Consider the following 21793-nt stretch of genomic DNA (forward strand, 5'->3'; position numbering starts at 1 on the left):
AGTTTTTTCATAGGATAAATCTGGGACCCTTGTGAAAAACCCTGATTGGGGGGGGTGGATTCTGAGCATTTCCAGTCTCACATTTTAAAACAAGGAATTCTTAGGACCAACTCAGTAACATGACAATCTCTGCAGTCTCCTGCTGTACAGATACAAATTCATTGTAACGCTGGAGAAGAAAAGACAAGACAGGGAGGCAAAAAGAGCTGGCCTGGTTGACAGGTTGTAGGTGAACAAGGCTGATTGTTTGGCTTGGATGCAGAAATGAGGCTTGGAGCTGTGCCCACGGGGAGTCTGATTTCAGCAAGCATTGAAAGGAAGACGTTTCTGGCAGTGTTCGTGCACAGGGGGGGCCGACCCCTGGTTCAGGATAGTGTAAAGAAATCTTAACTTGGTGTAGAAAATGCAACTAAATAATCTCTGAAATCTGTCTAAGATTTTGAGATTCTAATTTGGTATTAAAATCATGTTTTTTTTTAAGTGTCATGAAAATAAAGCCCAGCCAGAAAGCTAGTTAAACTAAATTTTTGCCTCCTTTTTATTTAAAACTTGTATCTTTTCAGATATTTTTAGTTTTTATGTTAAATCTTACTTTGACTTCACCTGACTAAATTGGGGTTTTTCTCTCCTACAGTGAGAGGGTCCAAGCCTGGTAAGAATGTCCAGCTACAGGAGAATGAAATCAGAGGACTGTGCTTAAAGTCCCGAGAGATCTTTCTCAGTCAGCCTATCCTACTAGAACTTGAAGCACCACTCAAAATATGTGGTAAGTTTTGGCACACTCGTTATCTTTGGTTAGGTGATTGACTGAGTCATGGATATGTAGATAACCTTATATTAGTCAGCCATTTACTATGTATGAATAACCTGAAAGTACCTAAAATTGAGTTAAATAATTGTGGCTTTAGAATAGTGCCTTCTAATGAACTTAGTTTACTTAGATGTGCTTCAGATTTTGTAAAAATTATTTCACTAAAGGAATATAAACATTGCAGAAGAAAAGAAGGAAAGGGAACAGAATGGAGAGCTAAGAAAAGGTCTGAACTATATGAATATATAGGAATTACATTTAAGCTTAAAGAAACACTGGTTATACCTAAAAATAGACCTTCCTTGAGGCCGTTTTGTAGTTCTTCTGTGTCTACATGATGGATGCAGATAATCTGTATAAAAACTAAGTAGAAACGCTATATTTATTCTAGCATATTTGACTACGTTGATAAAGCTTGTATGCATATTTTTAAAGTAAAACGCTCTTTGGTGTTATCTGGCAAGGAGAAATTGAAAGCCAGATGCATGAGTGTGTGTAATGTGTGCACCTTTGATCACAGGGGGCCAGGGCTCACTAGAAGTGCAGCAGTCCTGCCAACACAGTACCGGAGACTGGGCTGTCGGAGATCTAATCTTTATCAGCCGACCTGGAAGGAAAACCATGCCACTTGGCAGGAGTTAATAGTCCTTTCCACAAAATAAGTTCTTAATTAGTTGAGTTTTGTGTGAGATTCTGGATATACACATACATTTAAAACTTTTATTAAGGTCAATTGAACTAAATATGATACAAGATTGGAGGCTAGTTATGTCAGTGGTTTGAACTGTAAGTATGAAGACACCATGTAACAGAATTCTTCCTTCTAGGTGATATCCACGGGCAGTACTATGATTTGCTTCGACTTTTTGAGTACGGTGGTTTCCCGCCAGAAAGCAATTACCTGTTTCTTGGGGACTATGTGGACAGGGGAAAGCAGTCGTTGGAGACTATTTGCCTCTTACTGGCTTACAAAATCAAATATCCCGAGAATTTCTTTCTTCTCAGAGGAAACCATGAATGTGCCAGCATCAATAGAATTTATGGGTTTTATGATGAATGTAAGTACTTTCTACGTCTAAGGAAGAGTTATTTAAATTGAGATACTCAGTCATAAACTGAACATATTTCTGTTAAGAGTTTAGATGCAGTGTTATAATCTCCTTATAATTTCATTAACTTGTTTTTACCCTAGTTTTTTCTTTTTTGGGGTAAAAAATAACACTGTCACTGCAGTATAATAATGCCCTGGATTCTTTTATGATGTGATGGTTAGATTAGGAGGTATTTGTTGCTCTCAGTGGCCATTTCTTTAAGATAATTGTTGTGATGAATATTCACGGATAACTTAATTCTTAGTACCAGAGAATCTGTCCAAATAGATAGCTTTGTTTTCAACAACTTTATTGAGATAAAATTTCATTTTATGAAATTCGTTTATTTTAAATGTATAATTAAGTGGTTTTTAGTTAATGTATAGAGTTGTACAGCCATCACCATAGCCCTATGCAAGCACCAGTCTACTTTCTGTCTCTGTAGGTTTGCCTTTTCTAGACATTTCATATGAATGGAAACTTGCAGTATACAAATAACTTTTTTTGAAATTTGTAATGTAGTTTTTTTCCCTTCTGATATATCTGCATCCAGGAAACATGACAGTTACTATCTAAAATTATGCTGAAAGGAGAAAGCAAAATTTTTTTTAACCTAATTAAAAATATTTGTAAAATTCATACATTTTATGACCCATTTTAGCTTATTTAGTTGAAGGTGCACTTTGAGTTGATAATTGACAAAAACAAGATTCTTTAAACCTTGAAAATAATGAGTTTTGGTGGAGAATTTTTTTGTTGATGCTACTGTTTGAATAACTATAAATTTTTTTTTAATATTTTTTTAAATCCTTACCTCCACCTTCCTTTTGAATTCACAGTTTGTGCCATGAGAGGAGTGCTTAAGGAATTTGAATTACTAGTGCTTGCTAATATAATTATAATGAGTCCAGTAAAGCGTTGTCACTGTTGACCCTTCCCTAGACTATAATCATAACTTATAGCCCAATCTGTAGGAGTTGGTGTTTTTCCATCTCAGTTTCACATAGATGTGTTCGGCTAGCTTATTTGTTAGAAGTTCACTGCTAGAAAAGTTACATTAGTAGACTCAGCCCTGATACTCCCAGCCTCTCCCATGACTATGTTTGCTTGGTCTGTGGCCCTGAGACCTAGCTGATAAAGATGAGGTGGGAGGGATTACCAAGGAGAGGAAAAATCCTGTAGGTTCTGAACTGACTGGGACAACTGAGGGGAGCAAGAAAGATATTTGATATTGACACTGAGTCTACCAGAAAAGTACTAGTAAGGTAGTTACTACTCTTTAGGTAATGAAATGAGAGGCAGGGAGTTTTAGAACATTGTATTTTGGATATTTGTTACAGATACTACTTTTTAGAACAGGTTAAGAAGGGGTGAGAGGGGTATAGCTCAGTGGTAGAGTGCATGCTTAGCATGCACAAGGTCCTGGGTTCAATCCCCAGTACCATACATACATAAGTTCTCTTTAAAAAAGGGGGTTCCTTTTACACAGCTGTTAGCAAATATTTTGTTGCTTTCATTGATGAAGTTCAAATCCATAAGATCTCTTTGTTGTGATATATATATCCTAGTGTGAGTGTATTAGCTATATCATTTTTGGTTTCTGTTTAATACAGATGCCTTAATGATTTAGAAACATCAGCATTGATAGTTGTGAATTTTGACTTGTTTGTCCTCAAGACTGATTTAATGACCTTGTACTCCAGCTTTCCCCTCTCCTATCAGGCAGGTATAATTTGCCACCCAGTCTGTTTGTGGGCCTAAAAGTGTCCTTGACATAGGTGGCTTTCAGTTGATGGTTTGCTGAGTTTTTTTTTAATTGATAATTTTATTAAAGATTTTATTCAAACGTAGATTTCCATGGAACAATTTAAAAACCAGTGCTTTACGTGATAAATTAATTTCCTAAGTATAATAAGCACTCTCTATGATACCATCTTTTTTTCCCCCTATCTTTATGACTACAGTCCTAGAAAGGCTGAGGTATCTGTTATTAGATAAAATGTGAATGTGTATTATCCTTTTCTGATACCAGAGCTGTCGGATCTGTAGTAGTAGGAGACTGCAATTAGGGGTTCTGGCTTAGAATCCCAGGATTTGGAAGTTTGAGGAGACTTTGGCAATTATCCAGGAATCCTTCCGGAGCCAGATGCTCCTAGTGTCTGAAGTGGCCTCAGGGAGGAAATGTAGAGAGGAGAGAAAGCAGGGACCCAGGAGTTAGTTAAGATGCTCAGAGACAAGGGAAGGAAAAATCTTAATTTTCGATGGAGAAGCCAACAAAAATAGCAAAGAAATCTGCAAGAGAAGCTGGAGTGCGTTATGTAACTAAAGAATTGAGGAGTGAAGCAGACTTCAAGATGGAAAAGATTTTGTCAGCCCTGGCAGATGCAGCATCTGGGCAAAGGAAGGATCTAGGGGAGCCCCTGGATGGTTCTTCACCAAAGGACTTCAGCAGAAAATGAGACAGAACCAAATCACTTTAATAGATAGGGGTTAAGACAGCCCGGCCCTGTTCTTGTGTGATGATCATTATTGGATATTGAAGGTGGTGATTGTACACAGGTTCCCCTTCAGACTTGTAGAGAGGAATTCTGTTAAGCTTCCAGAACCCTCCAGTGAAGGAAGATACGGGACAGGGAATTCATGGCCTCCAAAGAAGTACAGACCAGGGTGAACCATGGGGAGGGTTATGCCCATGTCAGGGAAAAACAGACTATTAGGGAAAAAGACAAAAATCCTCCTCTGTAAAGGGAGAAGTCAGATGTTTGAGTTTGCATTGCATTTCCGACCCTGTGCTCATCTTCAGGCTTAATTTGCAGTAGAGGGAGAGATGTGGTCCAGGAGCCTGTTGCATGGGCCCTTCTGTAGCTCTCAAAGAAGGGGGTGCATTGAAAGCTGTAACTTTCAATGTCTGCAGGATAAGAATGGAGAAGAGACTGAGGACAAACTCTTGGTTTAGGAATAAGATTATGCTTTGACCTTTGGAGTTTTTTTAGTATTGGGTACAGGAGTCAAAGACACCCCAACAACGGGGCCAGCCTCAGCCAATTCAGACAGATAAGTATTTCCAGGGTTTATGACTAGGTTTTTAACTCAGAACATAATTTTCTTGGGGGAAGAGTGACTTAAAGGCATGCTTCTGTTTGAATCACGCAGTGAACCTAGAAAGCATGAGATACATGGGCTAGTCAGGGGAACATAACCACTCTGTAATGTCTTATCTGAGGGAAGTGTTCTAAGCGTTTGTGCAGCATGTTAGGGACATGCCTGGTGTGCCTGCAGTAAGCAGCTGTACCCCTGTTATCATTGTGCTTCCTACTAGAATATTTAGGGGGGCTGGAAATTATCGGGTACCAGTAGCTTATTGAGGGTGGTGGGAGATGGTATGGGTGTGAACTCTCAGAGGAAGATGAAAATGGCACATGTGTGAGTTGTTCTTAATTGCCTTTAGAAATAGGAAGCTAGCTGTATGTTGCGATTGGGCAAAACAAACTAGATTTCAGAGTTGGTGCTACCAAATAATTGTTGGGGTTTAATGGTAATCCTTAGTCATTATATCTGGAATTCTGATTGCAGACTTACGTGGAATTTTTAAATATTGAAGTTGTTGCTTACAGATCACACATCTCCAAGTATTAGATACATATGTATCTAATTTTCTGTTTTTTAATAAAAGCGTAGTTTTTGTTTACTTAAGGTAGTCAGAATCTTTCCTTGGGGGAATTGTCCTGAGAGAATGTACCTACAGAAGACCAGTCACGCTTTAACCATCCCCAAATTTTCACAGGTAAAAGAAGATATAACATTAAACTATGGAAAACTTTCACAGACTGCTTTAACTGTTTACCGATAGCAGCCATCGTGGATGAGAAAATATTCTGCTGTCATGGAGGTATGTCGGCTGATTTTAGTTCCACACAGATTTTGATCTCTTCTAAAGGGTGTGAACACTTTGACATTTATGAGTTATCATTGGGATGATTCTTCTGTCAGATAATTCTCCTTTATCGATGTTTACTCCATGGGTTCACTCTGGCACATCCAGGATCATTTGGATACAAGTCTGAAGTAAGCAATTGATTTGTTACAGGGACTTCTAGGCTCTCGAACCAGTTTGAGTTGAAAATAGAGCAGAAAGTATTTTTGAATATAAAATGAACAATTTATATGCTGTACCAAATCCTCTAGAATACTGAAAATGTGAATAGACTTTCCTTTGGTCTGTATTTGATCTTTTTTCAGAAATTTTTCTGAGTTAGATGTTAAAAGTTGTTTTGCTCAGTGGTTGTACTTTGTATGATGTAATTAATCTAATAATTGCAAAGAGGATTTTTTTTTCATCTGTGGGCATAAATTAGACAGGCATCAAAGAGCCAGTTCACTATTTTAATAAATCCACTGTCCCTGCCCTCCCTTATATACTTAAACTGGCTTTCGTAGAGTTGGACATGGGATTTTAAACTCAGATGAGAATCAGCTACTTCTGAGCTGGTCTAATAGTTGATATTCCTTGGACAATACAGGTTTCCTAGGAAGCTACATCACCCAACTTTATGCCCAATCACCCGACTTTTGCATCCTTTATGCCCAATCTTCACAAATGGGCAATAATAAAATCTAGGATATGCACTGTTCATTATTCTCATCAACTAGAAAGGTGCCCAGAAGAGTGGAGTAGTTTTTAAGTCACTGTATTTTAATTTTCTAGGGCTCTGTATATTGAGATAACTTTCCATATTCTGTTTAAATACACCATGCCCCACTAATTAGTGCATGTAGTAAGTTCCAGTGCTTTTTTTTTTAACCAAAGCTAAATAAGAAAACATAGCCGAAGATTTAATGTAAGCCTTTGTGTTAGTCATTGAGTCTCTCTGTAGACAAATGGAACTGTTAACGTGCTAACAATCCTTTTTTAAGGTTTTGTTTTCTTCATTTTTTTTCTCATTTAATAGGTTTATCACCAGATCTTCAATCTATGGAGCAGATTCGGCGAATTATGCGACCAACTGATGTACCAGATCAAGGTCTTCTTTGTGATCTTTTGTGGTCTGACCCCGATAAAGATGTCTTAGGCTGGGGTGAAAATGACAGAGGAGTGTCCTTCACATTTGGTGCAGAAGTGGTTGCAAAATTTCTCCATAAGCATGATTTGGATCTTATATGTAGAGCCCATCAGGTATTGATTTTGAATTTTACATGTACACTTAAGAGCATGTGTGTGAGCACAGATTCTCCTTGTTGATTTTGGTGGGTAGGTATTGCTTATTTATACAAAATGTCTCTGGAAGTGACCTACAGGATATCAGGCTCAATGGGAAACTGAAGAGTGGTTTTACTCACCTAAAGTTTGCACCTACTTATACTGAAAACGTTTTCTCTCCAAGGTGGTTGAAGATGGATATGAATTTTTTGCAAAGAGGCAGTTGGTCACTCTGTTTTCTGCACCCAATTATTGTGGAGAGTTTGACAATGCAGGTGCCATGATGAGTGTGGACGAAACACTCATGTGTTCTTTTCAGGTAGAGGATGTTTTCAACATTGTTTCCTTTTCTTTTGTCTGAATTTTACTGATTTAGAAAAAGTGCTACTTTCTATCTGCTGTTCATTTATGTTGAGTTGCCTGAATTCTTATTTTCTTTAAAAAATTGTCACTTTATGCAGAGGCAAAATAATTTGTCCAGATCATGTCCAGATCATGATTCATAGCTGTATTAGAACATTTATTACCAAAATGTTTATTTGTCAGCTTGTGAGGCTTTCAAAGTTAATATGCTGTGAGGCTTTCAAAGTTGTGGCAGTTATAAACAAAAACTTCCTGAACAAAAGATTTGAGGGAAATTTAAGAAATTTAAGATTTGGGGTTGAGTATACTTCCTAAAATACACTCTTCTGAATCTTTGCAGATTTTAAAGCCTGCAGAGAAAAAGAAGCCAAATGCCACGAGACCTGTAACACCTCCAAGGGGTATGATCACAAAGCAAGCAAAGAAATAGATGTCATTTTGACACTGCCTAGTTGGGACTTGTAACATATAGTGTATAACCTTCATTTTTAAAACTGTAATGTGTATTGGTCAGCTTGCTCAAGTAGTGTCTGTGGGGCCCCCCCTTCCATTTTTGACTTAATGAATGGTATTTGCTGGTTATAACAGCAAATGAAAGACTCCACTCCCAAGGAAAAACGTTTTGTTTTTTAATTCTCTGTTCCTTTTGCAAACAACTTCAATGATGGTGTTAAAGCTGTACTCCCCAGGACAGTTTATCCTGTCTGGGGGATGAATGTACAGCTGATCTTTTTAATTCAGTACAGCTCATGAATAATGTCAGTGCTCATTTTCTTTAGGATATAAAGAGAGCCCTAGGGTGCTCAATCTGTACATGTTATTGTTATAAAATGCATACTGTTTTTACAAACCACTGTGAACATTTTTTTTTTTTTTTAGTTTTGTTTCAAAGGGATTGCTTTTTTTCTCTCATTGTCTTGTCATGTACAAACTAGTTTTTATAGCTGTCAACATTAGGAGTAACTTTCAACCTTGCCAGCATCACTGGTATGTATATTTAATTAAAGCACACTTTCCCCTACGGTATACTTAAAATGACTATTAAAGCCATTATTTTAAATGTTTGTGACAATTTCCTAAAGCCAAAGTTTCTGTTGAAATATATATATTGACACTCCCCTAAGTCCAAGATGGCATGGTTGTGTACACATGCCACCTTCTTGGGGATTCAAAAACAGGTTTTTGAGTTTGAATCGCAATTAGTAACATAGTGCTGTTTAAGCTATTAATGATTAAAGTTAATAACATTTTGTACAATTTCCATATAGTCTATTCATTAAGTAATCTTTTTACAGTTACATCAGGCCTGAACCCGTCCATTCAGAAAGCTTCAAATTATAGGAACAATACTGTTCTATACGAGTGACCGATAATGCTTTCTTTGGCCTACATTCTTTATTCTGCGGTGAAGTTGAGGCTTATAAGTCAAAACAAAGGAACTAACTTACTATCCACCAGTTTATACAGAACTCACAGTATCTATGACTTTTTTAAACTAAGATCTGTTAAAAAGAAATCTGTTTCAACAGATGACCATGTACAATACCATGTGGTGAAAATGAATTCAGACTTATTAAATGATGAACTTGTTAAATCCTCTCAGTGTCTATTTATCAGCACAATACACACAGGAGAACTGTTGATGGCCTATTGAATAGATTTTAATGAATAAATTGCTCTGGAAACCATGCAGTTTCAATTTGGATTTGTCTTCCTTCAAGTAGTCTGTTTTCCAAAGATGGATTAGAATATGGATGCTCATACGTTTCGAGTTCGAGCCTGGGTATAAGTTTCTGAAGTAGAGCGATGAGCTGGCACTGTCCTCCCCTGCTGGTTAGGGAGGCACGGGACTTGGTGAGTTGTGATATCATCTGTAACCAGTTTTCTTTTTGTCTGGGCTCATTTGAGCTTGACAGTAAAATTCAGGAGCTACTTTTTAAATTATTCTAATTCAGCCACCAATGTTTTTAGACAGTCTTTTGCTCTCTTCTTCCTTCCCTTACTTAGTGGAGCACAACGTCTTACTACATTTGTCACAAGTGTGTCGAACGTGTATTTCTCAGAGTACATTAAAGTGGATGGAGAGTGTGTCATTTGAAAAGCACTTTTTTCTGTCAAAAACTGGTGTCCCTCGGGGAGTCGGGAGAGGCCCTCCTAGTGAAAGGTTATTTGAACCTGTAGTTGCATGTGGAGAGAGAGAGCCACGGGAGCGCTGGGTCAGCCCTGACCTGCGCCCCAAGCCCTGGTCCTGAGGCCGTGTCTCTGACCCCTGGTGTGCTCGTCTTGTGACCTCTACCTCCTTCCTGCTCCACGTTTGTGACAAATTCAGAGTTTGCGTTTTTAATTTTTCATGATACTCTCCCAGATCTCTGACTCCAGGAAGAAGGTGATGAGCAATAATTTGTGTCAGTTTCATAAATCTTTAAGCTATGCCCTGGACATTATCAATTGTGTCACTTCTAGGATTTCAATATCCTATAGTTTTAAAATTAGGCCATTCTGCTTGGGTTATAGAGTGTGGCATGTGGTATCTAGCTTAAATTTCTCTTCCAAAAAGAATAGGCATAGCACTGGTTTAGAGACAAAATCAGTCTTTGGTTTTAGGACATAAGATCTTAGGAGAGACTCAAGTATTTGACACTAGTATGTGACACCACAACTTCAGGCTTTGCCTTGTAAATCCCAATCTGCACTAACATTACTTCCTCATTTGTCCTTTATCTCTGCATGTAGTTGTGGTCACATCTGCCTTTGTAAACTAGTGGTTATACTCAGTCCAAGTCCCGGCTCCTCTCCTAGCTACGTGGTTTGAGTGGTTAACTTTTTGAGCCACTGTCCCTAGCTCACAGGGACAGTGTCTGCCTCGCATTGTGAGTCACTGAGTGAAATAATGGGATATGTTCAGAAGGATGCTTGACTCAGAATAGTACTCAGTAAACATTTACTGTTTGTTATCTTATAATTAATCCCAGGTGTTTCATGTTTTGATAGCTCAGTTGGCTGAGTTCTAGGTAGCCTTTTGTTTGTAGCCCTATTACAATCTGATACTGAGCCATGGCTAGCTAAGCATGTCTAACCATTGACTGTGTAGAGAACACCTATAGACATTTTCAGCAGATACAAAAGAAATAACTAGGAAACAAAGTTGTTGCAATCATTTGTGTAATTTTTTTCAATTCTAGTTTTAAGTGATTATATAAAAGTATTTTGGCTCTCAAGATGACAGCACCTTTACTAAACCATTTAGAAAGACAGGTGAGAGCCATCCTTATGTAGCTAAATAGTCAACATAATATAGTATAAACCCATCTGTAGAAATTACTGATTTGTACCTCCTGGACTAGGCTTACCCACATCTAGCTGCAGTGAACAGCAGATACAAACATAGCACCTTGTTCTTCAAGCCCCTTGATTTAAGACCAGAGACTTTTCAAGTAACATAACGAATATGAGATAATGGGAGCTGAGAACAAATGAGTGCTGAACCATGAAGAAGGCACAGGATTTAGACTGATGGAGAGGAAGAGACCTAAGGTTCCCAGTGTGGAGCCATGATGAAAGGTTGAAAGGAAACTCTTGTGCTGGCCAGTGAAGATGTAAGAGGAGCCAGTACAACTAAGGCGAGGTGGGCATCATGGTACCCAAGAAAGACAAAAGCCATCGCAGGGAGGTTCTGTGTGAATAACATTAGGCTCATATTGGCAACTTGCAGACTAAGTGTGTGAATTAAAACAGACCCTCTAAGGTAAGGATCTTATCCAAGTATCATGAATGTAGTGGAAGAGGAGCTAGAGCTGGTGATTGTTACAAGGGCGAGGAAGGAATGTTTTGCATGTCTGGGTACGTGGAAGACATCAAAGAGCTTCAAAAATAAAGAGGTTTCAAGTTCTTTATACCATTTCCCACCTCGAGAAAAGTCAGACCCAAAGTTCACTGAGCCCTGCAGACCAAGTTAGTTTGAATCTGCAGGGATGGTTCTTCAGTTTTTTTAGTTCTGCAAATGAGATGTACACACCAGCCTACAGTGGAAGAATATGACATCTTTCCCTCCAGGCTTCGGTGTCCTCACCTGTAAAATGGTGGAATTGTGAAGATGAAACCCATAAAAAGTGCCTGCAATTTGGCTTACACGTAACAAGCATTCACTAAACAGCTATAAGACCAAAGAGTATTCCCAAAATTTATATCAGTGGCAACACAAACTTAAAATTACATGAGGAAGACTTGGTACAGATACCGGCAAGAGTCAGTTTCCATTCATCCTTGCTGGATTATGTATGGGAACCTCAAACAGAGTGAAACGGAAGATGTACTATCAGTGCCTTCAACCTCAGCCCAGGAAGAAGGATGAACACTTAAAATTTCTGCATCCCTGAATTAGTGCGTGATTGATTGTGTGAGCCCAGAGATGACTGCTATCCATCTGATCAGTACAGGAGCTTCAGTCCCTCACACAGGCCTGGCATTTGGATTTATTGCAAACATTTGAATTTCAAAAGCAGGTAAGCGTCTTGTGAGAATTTTGTCATGTGTAGGTATCTGTCAGTTACATGACGTATACGTTATAGGTTTAAGTAAAGCACGTCAGTTAATTACAAACACTATTTTGTAACCAAAAAGTTAAAACTAAGAAAGTTAGCAGTAATTAAATAGGGAAATAGATTGTTACCTAGGTACTTTCAGGATGAACTTTATATTCTTTGAGCTAACAAAAGTTGATAAGGCCTGCAAGACATTAGAAGTTAATCAGTGTGGCAGAAATCTTTTAAGTCCTGAAGATAGTTAGCATCTTGAGGCACTGCACAAAGCTTCAGATGGAGGGACTGTAATGTTAAATCATTGTCATCAACCAATTCCAGATTTTAAATCTAGGAATTGAGGAAGATTTAAGTCTTACCTTACTATTAGGATTGCAACACTCACTTTGGTGGTAGGGCCAGCCAAAAGACAACTTCCTCTTCTACCAGCTTCAGGTAAAAACATCTGCTTAGTGTTACAGATGGGCAAATACTGACCACAGGAGCAACAAAGCAACTGATGGTGATAGGTGTCATTCCTGCCCAATGTGTACTTTGGAAAATTCTGACAATTTTAAGACTTAGCTTTTTTTGTTTTTGTTTTTGTTTTGGATAAATTTCAAATTCTTGTGTCCCAGAGAGCCAGTTCTTTCGCAGTGATGTTTGGCTATAACCAAACACTGAATTTTAATAATCATTCAGCTGAGATATATACTTGATGCAACTGTAGAAAAATACTAAGGAGCCACTTTAAAAACGCGTATTCCATTTTCCTTCTAGCCACTCAGTTAGCACAGAATCAAATACCATGTCTCCCAGAGAGGACCAGCCCACACACCAGTTGTTCAGGGCTTGTGAACAAAAGAACAGTAACCAGTCACTATGTTCTGGGACAGACTGGCTGCTTGACCTTTCCAGCAAAAAGCTCTGACAAGTTAGGTAGGTGTGGCAGGAGAGCGGGTGGGATAAAGGGTGTTCCTGCTGAGGTTGGCAGAAGTTCACGTGCCATCTGAGGGAGATCCGCTCATTCACCAGCTCCACGAGCCTTTAGTGGAGTCAGATTCTGTACCTTTTATTTACCAAAATAAAATCACTTCTTTCCAAGTTTTGGTGATCCACCAACAAACACCAGTATCTATCTTCCTTGTCATGTTTAGTTTAAGGGATAGCTAAAGTTGGCTGTAACAGATGGTAGACTGTAATCCCCTTGGTCGGGAGGCTGTGCAGCGTAAACAAGACATGCATGTGTGGGCCCAGTGTGGTGGATCAGGGTTTAGCTGGATCTTGCTCACCAGTGTGGCTTAGATTGGCTTGAGGTCTGCTTCGTGTTCCTCCCTCTGTCCTAGGATATTTGGGTGTTTCTAATGATGATGGACTAAGGACAAGAGAAGAAAGCAAGCCAGCAATCCTAATGGTTGCTGCAGTGCAAATTGCTTATTGGGTGCACAGTTTGGTCACCATTTAAAACTTCAGTCTCTGCTTTTGCATTTATACAGAGTCAAAAAAGGTCATCGGCATTCTCTCCCCATTCTAGGGAGCTAGTATTCCTCTAAGACAATGCTGTTTAAACTTTTTTTTTTTCTCGGCCGGATGAACCCTTCAAACAAAATCATGCCAAAGGCATCGTAGGTAAAATGAATAAAATCAGAAAGGCTCTATTAGAAGCAGAGACTTAATCCTGCTTACAGGCCTATGAGCATCTGTGAGATGCTATTAGAGCCTTTTGAAACTGTGTGACGCCTCATCTTAAGATCTAACTAGCTAAGAAGTTCAATCCAAGTTCTCTATAGGTGGAAAGTGAAACAAGTTAACCACTTTCAGAGCTGCTTTAGCTGGCTTTCATTTCTTTTCATTGCATTATGGGACACAGTAGATGGGGAAAGTGTTCTGCAGTTCCAACAGAACGTCCTTTAGGAGACCAGGGTTTTCTGTTGAGGGAGTTCCAGTGCCACATTTTTTGTTTTGTGTGTGTGTGTGTGTGTGTTTGTACAACTTAATTAAATGTATTGTAATGTGTATATATAAATCAAAGTATTACCATTTTGTGTGTTAAATGTTTTATATGCTGTATGTTTTTAGTGTGTTTTTTGTTTGTCTTGTTTTGGTGGGGGAGGTAATTAGGTTTTTATTTACTTATTTTTAATGGAAGTACTGGGGACTGAACCCAGGATCTTGTGCATGCTAGGCCTGTGCTTTACCACTGAGCTGTACCTTCCCCCTAGTGTATATTTATTGAATTATCTTAAACAAACAAACAAACAAAAACCTGTAAAACACCCATATATGTACCACCTGGTTTGAGAAATAGATTACCAATATCTTAGGAGCTGCCTGAGTACCTCCCCAGTTACATACTCCTTCCAAAGTTAACCACTGTCCTGAATTTGAAATATTTTGGTGCTTACCTGCTTCCCAAAATTCAAGGCTCTTCCTCTTTGTTTAGGCATCAGTCTGCTAATCTCTTTCCTGCCTGCCCTATAGTTTATTTTTTTTTAACATAGCTTTTACATTTCATTCAGCATTTTAGTTAATCAAGAGGGTCTTTCAGGGTCTTTCTCCATCCTTTGATCTCTCCAAGTCTCTGAACTCATTTCTACTTCAGTAGTGGATCTAATTAAGTTAAATCCTTGGCACTGTTTTTGTTTGTTTGTTTTATGAATTCAAACATGCCACCACTTAAACCTGGAGACTTTAGAATTCAGGTGCCTGTCAGATTTCTCTTTTGATCCTGGATCCCACTTCAAATGGGAATTGTTTTTTACTTTGAAGTTACCACCTGCAAATCCTTTTAAGATCAGAGTTTGATGTAGCAAATAGTTTATTGGGTGGGTGTATTACTACTATTTTAAAGACCCATGTTGGTTTTTATTCTTATTTTTCATTGAAGTGTAGTTGATTTACAATGTTAGTTTCAGGTGTACAGCAGAGCGATTCAGTTATACATATACATGCATACCTGTTTTTTTTTCAGTTTCTTTTCTATTGCAGCTCATTAAAAGAAATTGAATATAATCCCCTGTGCTGTACAGTAGGTCCTTGCTGCTTATCTGCTTCACATGTAGTAACATGTCTCCATCAAGCCCAAACTCCCAATCTATCCCTCCCCTCTTCCCCCTGGTAGCCACAGGGGGGCTATGTTTTCTATGGCCATGAGTCTATTTCTAAAGACCCATGTTGATTTGTTATGCAATTTTCGTCCTGTAAGAATTTATTACACCACTTGGGTTCCACGCCAGGAAGTGAAGCGACTACTGGAAAGACTGTCAGGACTTGGAGAAGCCAAATAAATTGAGCAGCGAGACCAGGCAGCAGAAGCGCCTCACTCCGTAATCCCACAAGTTCAGCTTCTGGGGTTATTGGTCTGGGTCTGTGAGCTCCCTGAAATTCTATGTAATGTATTATTATTCTTCCCAAGGAAAGGATTTATAGCTCCATTAAGTTTGCATAATTTAGAGAGGTAAGTGGTGGTGTGAGTGAGTGAAGGCCTGAGTCCTACCTCAAACTTCATTTGGTTTGAAGGTGGCCATCCTCATAATGACTGCCCTAATTCTAGAGAGGGTTTCTAAAACACAGAGATAAATTCTCAGGCGTAGAATTTAATTCTCCTTCTTTTTTAAAATCTTATTTTTAAATGGTCTGTATGCACTCTTGTTAGTAATTATTTCACTCATGGTTTCTTTGCCAAGAGTAACAGAGATCCCATTGGTAATAACTTTAGTATTTATGTTGAGCACATCTGTGTTCATTTTGATAAAAAAGCAATAGAATCGTACATCTTCCAGCCACGAGGGAACTTTCTGAGTTGTTAATAGTTTCTCAACCAACATAGATGGGCAAGACTCAATTGAAGCTTTTTATTCCTGTAGGAGTCGTTTGTTACAAAGAAGTAGGAGAAAGAAAACTGATTTTAAGGTTTTCTGCAAACTCTGCTGCTCAAGCTAGTTCTTACATCAACAGAGGTACCCGTTTCTGTAATGAGTTTGTAGATACATGTGGCCTTGAGTGCATTACCCTAGCTCTCAAGTCTACAGAAGCCCACGTAGGCAACAGCCTGCAGCTCCTCCTCCGCCCGAGGGCCCTACTGGGCAGTGGTTAGAGCGTGGGCTCTGCCTAGGGCCCACGTGGGAATCATCACTCAGTACAGGTCTTACTCCATCTTTTTTTTTTTTTTTTTTATGCCAGTGGTATTGAAATACTGTTTTCATCATCGTAGACTTTCCCCTATTAGTACATTATACGACTACCTCATTCCTTCAACGCGGCCCCTGATTCTGATTTTTCAGAAAGCTTATTGAAAGAACATTCTTCCTCCTTTTGTTGAAAATAGTGTGAAGTCAGGAGTAAATGGAAAAATGTGGGGAGGGAAAACCCTGCCGTGATCTGACACCGGGACCTGTTTTATGCCAACAGAATTGACAGCGTTTACCCGGAAACACTTGTTCCTCGTAATGAGCCACGTTCCCGACCCTGGTTCCTCAGGTTCAGGCTGAGGGGTGTCTTCTGAATTGGTGCCGAAAGAGAGAAATGAGCCTATAGGCCCCCATACAGCTCTGTGTTTGTACCACAAGGGAACAGAGGGAGGGCTGGGCAGGAGACAGTGAGGAGGCCCGTGGAGCCTGCCTGCCAGGTGTGGCAACTCACGTATAACGATGCTGCCCCCATGTCCATGAACCCTAGAGAGTCTTGTCCAGATTTTCTTACTGGTTTTATATAGTGGATAATGGCGATGCACGTGGTTTAAGTTTTTTTCCTGAAGGTAAAACAGGATAGACAGTGAAAAGTCTCTAAAGCTTCAGTTTTCCTCCCCAGACAGCGGCTTTCCAATCCTGTGTATTTGTGAGTTGATCCTTTTTTCCTTACACACTAATTTTTAACACACTTCTACATGTGGATATAAGTTATATTAACCTATACTCCATAATAAATCTTGGAGATTGTCCTACATTATGTGTAAGTATTGCTGCCCTGTTCTTTGAAGAGTTTGTATGTCTTGACCATAATTAATTTAGCCAGCCCCCAATGGATGGACTTTCAAATTGTTTGCCCTTGTTTGCTGCTGTAATAATGCTGAATAAATATCCTTGCCCATACTGAGGTGTACACACGTTTATTAGCTCAAGTGCTATCTCTTGAATAGATTCCACAAAGTCAAATTGTTAACTCAAAAGGGGATGTCAGATTTTTAAACTTTTCATCCTGAAAATTTTTCAAATGCATAAATAATCAGAAGAATTCTGAAGCCCCATGGAGCTGTCACTCCGCCTCCATAGTCAACTTGGAGCCAAGCTGTGTCATTTCTACAAAACTCCCCTAACATCCTTTTGAAGTAAGTCCTAGATATCATTGTATTTATCGACATTTCAGCCTGTACCTCTAAAAGATGGTTTTTTAAAACATGACTATAATACCATTATTACACCTAATACCCAGTCAGCATTCAAATACACTGAAGTCCGTGACACGAAAACATTAGGGATGGATGGTAAGACACCTATATTCTGATGCTGTCATCATTCCTTCTTTATTTGTCACCAAGAATACGTCTCTACAGAGAAACTTCCCTTCCTCTGCTATTTGATTACCCTGAGTTATAGAAGGATAAATGCTTGACTTTTCCCTTTATTTATGAATTTGCAAAGTAGATGTGTTCCCCCAGCACCCTGTCACAGGTGCCCAGTGAGTTAGGCTCTGGTGTACTATCATCATGAACTTGTGGGTTTCAGCATATTTGAAACTTCAACCCATTGCAGTTTGTCTTCTCAAAGTTCTCGTTTCACCATCAGCCTCTTTGAGTTTCCCCGCATCCTTTTTTTCCCTTCCTGTATCCTTTTGACGTGACTCTACCATGGGTTTCCTTGCCTCCTGCTCTGACTAGAGGTTCTAGGTGCGTTTTGAAATTTTCTCCATTTCTCCTTGAGTGGGAAAAATAACCTGTAGTCTGAGTGTTGGGGTTGAGGCTCGTTGCCACTGAGTTGTTTCTAGGCCTTTTCAGTGAGCAAAGCCAGGAAATAACCATTTCTAAGATAAGCTAAATGATTAATTCATGCAATTTCCAATCCAAGTTTAGGATTTCATTTCTTACTTTTCTAATTTTACATTTGTATCTTTTTTTTATTACAATGAAAATCTTAGTTCCCAGCAGTAGTAACATTTATTTGCTTCATCCTATCATGTATTAGTATACTAGTTTCAGAATAATAATAAATATTATTAGCAATATAAATAATAATTTTTTTAACAGTTCTTTTTGTCCTTAGGGTCCTTTTTAATCCTGGATGCACAAATTACTGTGTTTTAAAGTCACCTGAGACAATTCCTCTCAGTGGGATTATGCCAGGACAAAATAAAATTGCTCATTTGTTTCATTTTGCTTTTTAAAATTTATTTTTATTTAAATTTTGCTTTTGTACTTAAGGATAAAATATTTACATGGTCCCAAAGCCAAATGTACAAGTTATATTCAGAGACATCTAACGTGTCTCCCTGCCCTCTCCACCCTGTCCTTACCTCACCCTGTTTATCCTGAGTGTGTGTGTCTAGTATAAGTAAACACATCTGAGTATAAACAGACCCCCTCTTTCTTGGAGAATGGAAGCATATCAGACACACTGCTCATACCTCACATTTTTCCCTTAACAGTTTCTCTCGGAGACCATTTCATAGCAGTTCCTCTTGCGCTTTTCCAGCTTTGTGGTCCTCCAAGGTTGGGGATGTAGCAGTTTATTCCACCAGTTCTGTCAGTGACGCTGGGGCAGTTCCCAGCTCTCACCGCGGTGTTGTGGTCAGTAACTTACACACACGTTTCCATGTCACTGGCCTAGTGGCGTTGGGATAGGTTCATAGAAGAGAGATTGCTGAGTCAAAGGGTACATGTATATGCTTTTTTAAAAAATATAATTTGATATAATAACTTGCCTTTCAAAGAGAGTACTCCCTACAGCATTGTAAAATGACTGTAACTCAATAACAAAATGTTTTTTAAAAAAAAGGAGAACACTTCTTGCCTTCCCTCAACATCCTTTGAGAGCACACTGGCTTGAAATGCTCATCGGCACAGCAGTGGCACCCAGTTCCGCGTCCCGGTGTGTCACCGGTGTCCCTGCTTCACCCCTTGAGCCCCTGATAAGTCACTATGTCACAGGAGGTAGGCCAGGTACAAACAAGGAAGGATGATGGGAGGGCCGCGCCGATTTAAAACCAGAAACCAGGGCCATTTAGGTGCCAGCCCTTCCATGGTCTCACGTGTCCTCTGTTCTTCTAGATCAGTTATTTTTATTTAGGGGCACGTGTGTACTTGTGAGTAGTGTGCACACATCTGGATGTGTCACATCAAGTTTCAATGACATATCAGTTAGTGCCTTTTGATTACAGGTCAATGCATCCTTAGTTCCTTCCGTCAAAGACAGATATTTGTTGAATGCTGACATGTCCTCAGTGTACAGTAGAGGTGCCAGAACAGATTCTTCCCCCTTCCTTGGGTTCAGGGTTATTTCTGTGAGGGTGAAATTGGACACAATTGGAACACAACACGGCCTCCCACTAGGCGCTCTGGATGGGAATTTCAGGCTCAGGAGGTGGAGCCTGATGCATCCCTGGGCTCAAGTATCCTTTTTCCTCTCAAGGTTACTTTGGGAAACTCCGTTGCTCACACTTAGAAATCCCCCCAGCTTTTGGACAGTGCAGTTTCCCACCCCACACCCACCGTGGACCCCACCCTCTCCTATATATAGAGCCAAAGGTTGGACGGAATTAATCCCACTACTCCTTGGCACAGAAGCTGGTTTAGCCATAGTCAGCCCTGCCCAGGCCACCTAGCACATGGCATTTCTCTGGCCAGTGTGTTGTTTAGGAGTGTAAAGACACCCCAGATTGGTCTAATCAGAACAGAAGGAAACCCAGGACCATTCTCTGGGGGAGAAGGGGTGCCAAGAAGACCTCTGGCCTTTGGAAGTTGTAAGGATGTCAATGTGAAGCCTATAACGCCTACATTTTGCAACAAGGAGGAAAACTGGTCTGAAGAAAAATCCAACCCGAGATAAATAGCAGGGCCAAGAGAACAGAGAAACAGAGCCAGAGCCTTGATCAGACCGTACTTGAAGCTTGTTCTACCACTGGACTGGTTCAGTTAAGTGACAGATTTCCTTAGAATTTAGCTTTCTATTGCTTGCAGCCAAAGTGGACTTCTGGATTTTCCATCAGTTTATTTAGTGCAATGATAGGAAACAAAGCAGCCTCTCAACAGAATAGTTTAAAAATGCTACCAAATACCAACAGCTCCTTTGTTCAAGTACCTATATATTTGGTTTTCCCAGGAAAAACCATAAATTGATGTCCTCCCAATGCAGTCCACACTTCCCAGTGGCAGATTGGGTGGAATTTTATGAGAGGATCGTTTTAATATGCTTTTCCCCCCTTGCTTCCTTCTCCAACAGCTAGAATTAACAACCAGCAGAGGCGTGAATTCCCCCACATTGACAGAAAGGCACTGAGCACCTTCAAGAGCAGTTGCATTTGTAATCGTTCCAGATGAACAGCCAAGCCTGAAGTTGGGAAGTGCAGAGAGGAAATGGTGTTGCCAGCACAAGCTGGTACAGCTCAAGAAACTGGACGTTCTATTTGGGGCCCAGGAAGAGACCCAGCAGGTGTTGTGTGGGGCCCTTGTTTTGTCTGTTGTAAAACCCGGCACCTGTCTGAGGTCGGCCCTCACGGCCCCTCTGACTGTGTGCAGGCTGCACGCTGAGCCCGCCCCGCGTTAGCTTGTTCAGTCTTCCACACCCAGAGTAGGTACTCTGATCCCCTTTTCACTGATGAATGAGGAAACTAAAGCACAGATTGTTATTATTAAGGCAAATAACATGTTTTAAAATAAAGGTCAGTCGGGTACATAGTAGCCACTCAATAAATTCTTGTTAAGTGAAGGAATGTGTATTTTACTGGAGTTGCAAAAGGCTGCCACCTCCTTAGTACCTTTCTTCATTCGGGGACTAGTCACAGCAGCTGCTCTGCACAGGCCGTGGGAAGGCAGCAGTCCGGCCCCCAAGGAACTCACAGCCTGGAGGAGAGGCAGGTGTGAGCAGGGAGCTGACCAGGGCCGGCCTGCCCCGGGGGGTTGAGGGACTTCCCTGAGGAAGTGCCACTGCAGCAGAGCTGAGTGTGAGAGGGTGACGGCTGCACCCAGATGGTGTTTCCACAGGAGGAACCGCAGGCCCGCCAGCCCCGAGCAGGGAGCCTGGTGCAGGAGAGGAAGTCGAGGCAGGGCGGCAGGAGCAGAAAGGTGTGGCTGAGGCTCAGGGGAACAGGGCCCAGGCAGAGAGTGCCTCCTCCACCACGTTAGGGAAGGGAAGTCAGTGAAGGTTTCTGAGCTTTATGACTCAAGAAAAATACTTTATTCCTTAATCTGGTGGTGAGGATATGGCCGTTTTTACAGTATCCTATATAGTGTTTGAATATCTGCAGTATTTCATAAGAGAAGAAATTTTATAAAGATCACTCTCGGTGCAGGGAGCAGGTCTGAGGAAGAGCGTGGAGGCAGAAAGACTGCTGCAAGCAACAGGTGGTGGTGACATGGCCCAGGACGGTGACAGTGAGGACGAGAAAGAGGATGGAGAATCCTGGGGCCTCGGGTCATCAGGTTGGGGGTGGGGACAGGTCAGGGATAAGGAGGACTCAAGACTCCTTTTTTAGCAGGAGTAAAAAGTTCCTGTGCCCAACATGTAAAGAGTTCTATTTGCATTCTAAAGACAGAGCAGGCAGTATGGCAAGGTGCTGACTGGTGGGGACTTGGGACAGACAGGAACTGGTTTCAGATTCACCA

The 21793-nt window shown here is 40.3% G+C and overlaps 1 protein-coding gene across 2 annotated transcripts in view; it reads left to right on the forward strand.

The window, feature by feature from the left end:
* The window catches only part of PPP1CC (protein phosphatase 1 catalytic subunit gamma), a 29460-nt gene extending 8936 nt beyond the window's left edge, over nucleotides 1-20524 (forward strand). The window contains exons 2-8 of one of the 2 annotated variants that reach the window (XM_031442690.2): nucleotides 635-766; nucleotides 1639-1869; nucleotides 5687-5791; nucleotides 6852-7075; nucleotides 7284-7418; nucleotides 7803-7863; nucleotides 8758-9150. In XM_031442690.2, coding sequence (XP_031298550.1) covers nucleotides 635-766; nucleotides 1639-1869; nucleotides 5687-5791; nucleotides 6852-7075; nucleotides 7284-7418; nucleotides 7803-7863; nucleotides 8758-8828 — 959 coding nt within the window. In that variant the 3' untranslated portion in view covers nucleotides 8829-9150. Of the gene's footprint in view, nucleotides 1-634; nucleotides 767-1638; nucleotides 1870-5686; nucleotides 5792-6851; nucleotides 7076-7283; nucleotides 7419-7802; nucleotides 7864-8757; nucleotides 9151-20411 lie in introns of those variants that run through there. The other variant, XM_031442689.2, reaches the window with a different exon arrangement.
* Nucleotides 20525-21793: the final 1269 nt, after the last annotated feature.

Source organism: Camelus dromedarius, chromosome 31 (genome assembly GCF_036321535.1).
Source record: "Camelus dromedarius isolate mCamDro1 chromosome 31, mCamDro1.pat, whole genome shotgun sequence".
NCBI classification, from domain to species: Eukaryota; Metazoa; Chordata; class Mammalia; order Artiodactyla; family Camelidae; genus Camelus; species Camelus dromedarius.